The 8,644-nt window shown below is 34.1% G+C and overlaps 2 protein-coding genes across 5 annotated transcripts; both read right to left on the minus strand.

Moving 5' to 3' along the window:
- Window positions 1-1,677: 1,677 nt before the first annotated feature.
- LOC107962264 (50S ribosomal protein L34, chloroplastic) lies at window positions 1,678-2,420 on the minus strand. The gene is made up of 2 exons (XM_041115799.1): window positions 2,144-2,420; window positions 1,678-2,069 (listed from the first exon to the last, which is right to left on the minus strand). The coding sequence occupies exons 1-2, from the start codon at window positions 2,346-2,348 to the stop codon at window positions 1,816-1,818; spliced, it is 459 nt and encodes a 152-aa protein (XP_040971733.1). The 5' UTR covers window positions 2,349-2,420; the 3' UTR covers window positions 1,678-1,815.
- A 581-nt stretch (window positions 2,421-3,001) lies between these two features.
- On the minus strand, window positions 3,002-5,590 carry LOC107962263 (uncharacterized). 4 transcript variants are annotated; one of them, XR_001701565.2, is made up of 6 exons: window positions 5,028-5,367; window positions 4,837-4,913; window positions 4,559-4,670; window positions 3,825-3,991; window positions 3,379-3,505; window positions 3,002-3,266 (listed from the first exon to the last, which is right to left on the minus strand). XR_001701565.2 is itself a non-coding variant. In XM_016898581.2 (5 exons), exons 1-4 carry the CDS (start codon window positions 5,297-5,299, stop codon window positions 3,862-3,864), a joined length of 591 nt encoding a protein of 196 aa, XP_016754070.1. In that variant the 5' UTR covers window positions 5,300-5,367; the 3' UTR covers window positions 3,002-3,266; window positions 3,825-3,861. The 4 variants fall into 4 exon arrangements, 2 of the variants coding, with proteins under 2 accessions (XP_016754070.1, XP_040971732.1); XR_005928715.1 differs by having other exon boundaries at window positions 3,379-3,991; window positions 5,028-5,515; XM_016898581.2 differs by lacking the exon at window positions 3,379-3,505.
- Window positions 5,591-8,644: the final 3,054 nt, after the last annotated feature.

The raw sequence follows: 8,644 nt of genomic DNA on the forward strand, positions 1-8,644 counted from the left end.
CAATCTACGCACAAGAAATAATGACGTGTTAAGCATAAAGCTTAGTGAGCAAACAAGGAAGATACTCACCTTACCTTACAACCTTTAAAAGGGTTAATCCATATGGAACTCCTGCACATTCATTAACAATTTACTATATAATTAAATTAAGGTCAACATAGTTCAAATTCTTATTTTTACACATTTTATAAATCAAGTTTTACTTAGTTAAATTGATTTTCAAGTTCATTATTTGATTCTTCAATCTCCTATGGCCTCAAGATCTGACACTTATTTATAGTTATGGAAGCATACAAGTAAGTCATGTTAAGGCCTTAGAATTTGTTTCATAATTCATATTTAGTTCAATATTGTCACATTTTATATTTTCATTCTTTTTATAACATACAGTCCTTAGTAAACACTAGTAAAAGTAGACTCAGATACTTGGAAACCACCCAACTCTAAACATATATAGCACAAAGCACTACCACCCAAACACCAACATGTAAGGGCCATAAATGCACCGAAGTGCTTTGTCGTGAGGCAACATATCATATCTTCGTTCAATAGAATACCTCCATTCAAAAAGTGCACATACTATTCCCTATAGCATGTCAATAGTATCTTAACAACTTCTCTAAGTTTACAAGAGTAAAGTTTAAGTAACAATTCAATTTTGTTTCACTGCAATCATATTCACATATTCACTCATTCATTTATGCACATATCCATACACATTGCCACTTGATACTTTTTAGAGTAGCACCCATATATCATAATCATAATCAAGGATTCAATAGGCAACCATTCATGTTTTAATCTAAGATTTTGTACTCTCTTGCTCTTATATTCGACAATGCACATACTATTTCCTATAGCATGTCAATTGTATGCTATAACTTCTCTAAAATTCGAAGAGCAAAGTTTAAGTAACAATTAAATTTCGTTTCACTGCAATCATATTCACATATTCACTCTTTCATTTATGCATGTGTGCATACTCATTGCGACTTGATACTTCCCAATGTAGCACCCATATATCATAGTCATAATCAAGGATTCAGTAGGCAACCATTCATATTTTAATGTAAGAGTTTATAATCTCTTGCTCTTATATCCGGTTGTCAATAATAATTAAGCCTTGTTTCACACAATTTCTTATATACACAACCTTTCATAATGCACATTTGTTTAAGCTCATTGAGCTAATAGCCATATCTTTATTACAATTATCCATTACTCTTAATGTTTCATGAAGTATTTCATTAGCCAAGTCCTTGTCATTACACTAGCCAAGGCATTGCAACATCCTTTCACATTCGCACACCAACTCGCCTGTTAATCCATTTAATGCTATAACTTACTCTTCTCGTTACATTTAGTCAACTTCATTAAAAACTGTTCTTTACCATATTTTTAGTAAATTTATGTTCCTACTTTGCCCTATAAAAAAACATTAAACATGGCTTCTTTATTCTTACTGTATTTGCATTATCATAAATTAAATATAGTATTTCTATTAACAATATGGTGCAAGTATAGTTCTTTTTCCTTTTTTGATAAGTTCCTGACATTTACTGTTAATTGAACATATGTAACCAAAACAACCCAAAAAATTATATTATGAAAGTAAAATGTTGAAAAAATCATTCATCAGATGTCCAAAAATGCCAAGTACCAACTAGACAACAGCAATTAATCGAATAATAACCATTAAAATGAGGGTTTCAATCAATGAATATTGCACAACTGAACCAACAAAACAGGCATGACTAAGTGTTTGCCTAAATTATCCTTTAAACATCATAAAATCACTGAAACAAAAAAGAGAGTTTAGCGTTTCCCACTGTTTGGATTTGATTTGGTGCAGAGGACCTTCCGGCCCTTAGCACGTCTACGTTTCAATACAGCTCTCCCACTAGTGGTTCTCATTCTTCTACGGAACCCATGAGTTCGAGCCAATGATTTCCGAGACCTATTCCTCTTTGTTTGACAAAGTGCAGCCTTTCCTGCCCTAACCACCAGGCATCTCCTTCTCTCATTCTTCACCCCATTATTTGAACCAAAATCAGTCCCCAAAGATAACCCTACCACCAAATTTTGAAATTAAAACCCATCGAAGAAATCAGAAATTAACAAAAATGGGAAACTGTGTCGTTACCTGAAAAGGAAGAAGGGAAAGAGAGAGAAGATGATGAAGGGAGAAAGGAGCAGTGAAGAAGGGAAGACTTGTTTGCCGCATTGGAAGAGACGGAAATTCTTCTCCTTGAACCTGTTAAGAGAGTGAGGGAAGCTGAAGGGATGTGGGCTCTTATGGATTTTGTAGGAAGGCATTGAGGTGATGTTATTACTGGCATTGAAGCCATTGTTTTTGCCTCGGCACACTGCCTCACTTTTTTCTTATCCGGATATCTTTTAGAGCAACACTGCCTCAAAATGGCTTTGGGTAGAGATGGAATGTAATGGGTCGAGTAGAGAGACTGAAGTTCTTGCTTAGCCCAACTAGGGGTTAATTGTACTGGAGGATATTGATTTTCGAAACCCTCCAAGGGCCTAGACCCAAATAAAAGATATAGGCCGTTTTGACTTGAGGCGTTCAGGCAATGACTGCAGCAGCAAATGGTGTCTTCCTGGTTGGGACCTGCTTCTATATACAGCTCTCTTTATCTGACACATTGAGCTACAAAGAACTTCCCTTTTCACCCACAATTGTGCATTCATGGTATTGCTGAAAGTTTTAATCTAAAATTGCAGAGTGATTGATCTTTTAACCAAAAATAACTTTAAATCTTTGAAGCATCTAGACCCTTGTTGGACAAATTCATCACAATTCTATGTTTGCTGTTGGAGAAATATAAGTAGTTTTCTACTATGCTTTATATATCTCCTTACCTGCATAAGCTATGTCTCCATATACTAACAATAGTCTCGGAATTAAAGAGCAGTTGAATTATGTGTATTCTATGTTCATCATTAATGAGGAAAACAATAATCTCTGGTGCCAGTAAAGACTAGGCAATTATGTTTAGCAATTAATTATTATTGTCTGAAAGATCAGTTCGTGTATAACAAGAATTATACTTGTTTCTTCTAGGGAAAATAGGGTGTTCCAAAAATCACCAATTCCACAAAAAAAAAAAAAAACAAAAGAGGAAGCATCACATAGGATCAAGCAGCAGGATACAAAGATGGTGCAGTTATACAAATATTCTGTGTCAAAAGCATGCCAACTTTTAGCATAGGCGCCCAAAGACTGCAGTCTACTTGATGCCATGGTCTAAATACTGCAAGATGTACCAATTTTGACCATTCAATGTAGGAAAACTTGTGGTGCTAGAAACAAAATTAAATGAAATAAAAACGAAACTTGAGGCGTGAATCAACACTTTATTTTACCTCTAGTATACAATAGGTCAGATGTTTTGTATAGGCAGCGAATGGTTACACATCAAAATGTATCCCTTGGTACATATGTTTTCTCAATAATACCTTTCCATAGAAAATTACCTTCTTCAATTTGACACTTTGCAGGGAAAAATTATGTTATTTCAATTATTCCGAAAAATAAAACAAAAATATTATTGCACCACCAAACTCAAGTCCAAAACTATAATTGCACCACATGTCAAGCAAAAACATAGTACAAACTAAAATGTCCTACGAATAGCAATTAAGAAAGCATGTGACGAAAATTACATAGGGTACAACTTATTAATAGCCCTTGACAGATCCATTTTATTTGTTAAATCTACAATATACAAAGTACAGTTCATCTGCTATGAATTAACAAGAGTGGATTTGCATCAGGAGCGAGCAATATTTAGTGAAGAAAGAAAGCTAACCTTGAAAGAAACTCTCAAGATGGCAGGGGGAATAAAACTAGTAACCAACATAAACTGCAGCATTAACTATGTAACAATCATCATTCTTATCTCCCATTTCTTCTACATACACGCCACTTGAGCATACTAGTCCTCCATCCACAACTTCAACATTCAAAATTTTTCCACTGCATTCAATTGTAAGAATGAGAAAAAAAAAAAAAAAAAAAAAAAAAACAAGAGAGACATTTACGAGTTATATAAATATTGCAAAAAAGCAGTAGGAGTTTGTAACTGGTTTGATTTACATGGACGTTCTTATTTGGTCCCCAACATTTCTGGAAGGTAAATTTTCAAAATCAATGACATATCACAAACAAAAGTGATTTGTGATGGAAGAATAAGACCAATTGAAGAAAGGCATAGTTAAATTCGCATTAGTAGTTAGAAGATTAGAGAGGTCTCAACATGGGTTAAATTTTACACAGAGTAAGCAATACAATTAGGTCACTGAGCTCATCAGAAACAAGGGTTATTAACTATTTACTTCATGCTTGGAAAATTATTGATCAGAATTTTGTAAGAGTATATTGGAATGGATATCCTCATACATTAACAACAATAGATGCTCTATATGTTAAAAGTTAATAAATCAGTCAACAAGGATATGTGCTTAAACAAGAACAAGCAATTTGTAAAGGAGATAAAAGAGTTCAAAAATTGAGGCACCAAGTTCCAGAGGTGTGGATACTCACTAAGGAAAAACAGACTTCACCCTCTCAATATCCAATGAGTGTTGAAGAGAATGAGGAACACCTAATTTGATCTGTAATTTCATTTGCTCAAACGAGACCCCAGGTATGGATCCTGCAGGAATTTTATCTCATTACATCTAATGAAACAACTTCAAAAGAGAATTCCTCAATACTTAACTATGCTGGTCTCATGGTTTAACCAACACTAAAGAGAAACAATATAAATTCTAAAATCTTCTAATCTTACTGCACAAAAACTGAACAGCAAACCCGTATACCTCTCCTAAATGCAGGAATTGAATTAGAAGAAATAGCATCCCTGCATGCCCTCATTGCTGCAGATGTGATATCTTGCCTGATTCCATGCAATAATTCATAAAATAAGTGCTTTATCGGATTAAATCAAACCAGAAAAAGTAAAATGGGTGTTTTATATAAGATTAAGAAGAAGAAGAAGAAGAAGACGAACCCATGTTGATCATAACCAACACCCATCTCCACGAAAAGGAGTTTCATCGGTGGATTCGAGGAGTTGTCGGTCGTGCTTGTGACTGCACTTTGATCTGTTTCCATGGCAGCCGTAGCTCGGATTAGGAGTTGAAATCTAGGACGAGGAGGAAGGTGGAGGATAGAGGAGAAAAGCGGAGGCTTCAATGGAAGTGAACCGTATGTTTTGCAAGTTGAGAGAGTTCCAGTAGTAGAAGAAGACAAATTTGAAACCCAGCGAAAACAGATACTCATCTCGTCTCTCACACTGCCCCAACAAAGCTAGGAAATTAGAGTAAATTCATCAAAATTTCCCAGTCTACTTGACAAAAAAAAAACCTGTATATGACAGGCCCATTCATTTCTTATCAGGCTTAAGCTGGCACACTTGAATCAAGCCAAGCCTGCATTACAGTAAAAGGTATGGTGGGTAAGGGTTCCAAACCATCTAATATTCATGTCCAATACTCAATTTCAAAGCCTATACGACATAGGTATACTTTTCATGTCGAAAACATATGCATGCGTGACAAAGTATCCCATATCGAATAACTTGGATTTCATATAACTTCAATTGATGGGAGAGTAATCTTTCTTAGGTATGTAATTGGTGGTTATGCATTTGGTATGCTAAAATTCATTTTTTTGAAAATTTAACTTTATTGTGAATTACTTTTCTTCTAAAAAAATTGTGATTTTTTTTAAAATTTTAGTGGAAAAGTAATTTTTCCAATAGTTGGAAAGTTAAACTTTAGGCCTACTAGTATTTTTGTTCTCAAAACTTTTTCAAAAACATTAATTAAGTTCTTACGAATTATTTGCATTCAGTTGAACTTGTGAACTAACAAAATTGATCAAATAAAATCTTTGACTAACATTGACTGTGACAGCCCTAAAGTGACCCTAGTCGGAAAGTGGTTTCGGGACCACGAAACCGAGTCATAAAAAATAATTAACAGTCATATTCGACGCTTATTATATGTGAATATGAATGTGTGGAAGTTTCATACTTTAATTTGGTCAGTATATGTGAAATTTATTAGTAGGGACTTATGTGAGACAATTGTGAAGTGTGTTAGACTAATGTAAAAGTGAGCTAATAGTGCATGATGTAAAAAAAAGTGTACTTGCATGTCAAATTAGCCAAAGTATGGATAGTGGCCGGCCATGGTATGGGTTATTAATGATAATATGTATTTTTCTATTAACATTTTTAGATTATAAAATGAGTTAATGAATTAAGAATAATAAAATATGAGGGGAGTAGGAGGAGAAACCAAAGTTGTTTCATCCTTGCTCCTCCATTTTGCCGTAACTTGAGGGAGGAAGAAGAAAGAAGTTCTCTTGCTTCATGTTCGGCTTGGATGATGATTAGGAAGAGGTAAGTACTTTGAAATTCTTGGAAATTTATGTATAAATAAGGTGGTTAGTTCAAGTTCTATTCATTCCATGGATTAAGTTTTGGTTGTTTGGAGGTTTGATATTCGGCCAAGTAGTTTGAAGCTCTTAGTACATATATTTTTCTTTCTTTCTTGAAGGTTGAAATTGGTTTGTTCTTAAGGAGGTGCCGAATGTGGTCATTGAAGGGCCTTGATGAACAATATGTGTGGCTTGGGTTTATAACATTCGGTTAAGGAAGTTTGTGTGCTAGAAAGTTTGGTTTAATATATATCGATGTAAATCACCTTGTATTTGATAATTTGAAGAGTAGGAAATGGCAAATTAAAATGATGTTGGGTAAATTTTTAGTTTAGTTGTGCTTAAGCATTCGGCATTAATAGTTGATATTGGCTATGAAAGTATGAAAGATTAGAGATTGTTTTTTTTAAAATGAATTATGACCTTAATATGAACAAGATAGAAAGTCAGTTATAGATGTGATTGAGTGATTCGGTCATTGATGGGCATTATGGTAACCTAATTGTAGTTTGCTACCTTCAATTTCGAGATGGAAATTGTATATATAAGCTAAGTTGAGCGGTTAGGGCCGAATGAGGTATATAAGATATTAAAGCATGCTAGAATTATACATTAGTGAAAATGTGTGATTGTACTAAATTCCCTACTTGAATTCGGTTAGGTATAGTCATGGTATGAGCTCATTAGGGATACTACCTTATAAGTGAATGTAGCTTTAGTTAACTTTATGTGTTATGCGTGTGTTAAAATAATTAATGATTTGGATGTTATTATAGGTATTTATGCTAAAGAATTTTTCGGCTATGTTTTGTACCCATGTGATGACTCTAATGTCTAATATAATTAGGTATATAGTTGGTTTCATTATTAAAAATAAGGGTTAAGTACCTTGAATTTCTCTTTGATGTTCAAAACGATTAAATCAATTTATTTGTTAAATTAAGCTCAAGAGCAAAGGGGAACTAAATCTGATAAAGGAAAGGAAAAAGTGATCGAATAGCCGTTGAAATCGTTCGACAACATCCGAGGTAAGTCTTTGAGTAATGAAATTTAGCTTATGATTTAATAAGGCAATTATTTGTCTATGAGCATAATAATTAACTTGTGACCTGACGATTCTACTTGAATTACATGATAAAATAAATAAGTAAGGTATTTACTTGTAGCCGAATGGTTATGGAAATCTTGTGGATTAACGAAACGGGATCATGTTATTTGTTTAGGATTAATGAATCGAACGATGTATGGTTAGTAAACATGCTTAATTGTATTCGAGTATCAGGAATGATATCCAGATGTGATATGATATATACATATGCATATATGTGTGAATGCTAATCGGGGTCTAAATCCGAGCTTGGTCTTGAAGGGCTTTTGAGCCAGTGCTAATAACCGAACTTAGTTTCGAAGGGCTTTAGAGCCAGTGTCATAACCGGACTTAGTTTCGAAGGGCCTACGAGCCAGTGGTCTAATCCGAGCTTGGTCTCGAAGGGTTTTTGAGCCAGTGCTAAGAATCGGGCTTGATTCCAAAGGATGTTTGTGCCAGCATAATATTTGAGGGTGAAAACCCATAAGTGTTCGTACGAGAAATCATATAATACATGTTGGAATAATTTTAATCACATGTGCTACTTACTGTAAGATAACCAGGTAAGTAATTTACTCTTGTTGAGAATATGAATATACTTCAATTATGACTTTGAAATTTGATGGGAATGCTTCGCACATTATTTAAATCATCCGAACGTTTATGATCCGATTATGATGTATGAGTTCCGAATTAGAGAGTTCAATGTCATAGTTATGAAATGTATGTATATATGCATGAAATTGACATGGACATTTGAGATGAGCGCATTCGGTTATGGATTGGATTTAGCTGGATAAATTGGTTTCATCTTTGTGATATTAATGATAAAAGTGATATCTCGGTTATGTTTCTATTCGGCCAAGGGATGAAAGAAACAAACTTGATATTATTATGCCATTCTTTTAAATGATTTCATTACTTAAAACTTACTAAGCATCGAAATGCTTATTCTCTGCTTTAATTCTCTGTTTTATAGATTTTGTTCGTCAACTATCAGACTCGGGAGTGTCAAAGTCGAAGTCATCCACACTATCTAAGCCACTTTTTGGTACTCTTCAGTTGAACTTGATAATGGCATGTATAGGGCTGAC

This window comes from Gossypium hirsutum, chromosome A06, assembly GCF_007990345.1.
Source record: "Gossypium hirsutum isolate 1008001.06 chromosome A06, Gossypium_hirsutum_v2.1, whole genome shotgun sequence".
Lineage (NCBI taxonomy): Eukaryota > Viridiplantae > Streptophyta > Magnoliopsida > Malvales > Malvaceae > Gossypium > Gossypium hirsutum.

Coding starts and splice junctions, on each gene's coding strand:
- LOC107962264 (XM_041115799.1), bottom strand. CDS start 2,348: ATGGCTTCAATGCCAGTAATAACATCACCTCAATGCCTTCCTACAAAA. Junction 2,070..2,143: donor TTTCCCTTCTTCCTTTTCAG/GTAACGACACAG, acceptor ATTTGGTGGTAG/GGTTATCTTTGGGGACTGAT.
- LOC107962263 (XM_041115798.1), bottom strand. CDS start 5,299: ATGAGTATCTGTTTTCGCTGGGTTTCAAATTTGTCTTCTTCTACTACT. Junction 4,914..5,027: donor GTTGGTTATGATCAACATGG/GTTCGTCTTCTT, acceptor GCATGGAATCAG/GCAAGATATCACATCTGCAG. Junction 4,671..4,836: donor AATTCCTGCATTTAGGAGAG/GTATACGGGTTT, acceptor AAATTCCTGCAG/GATCCATACCTGGGGTCTCG.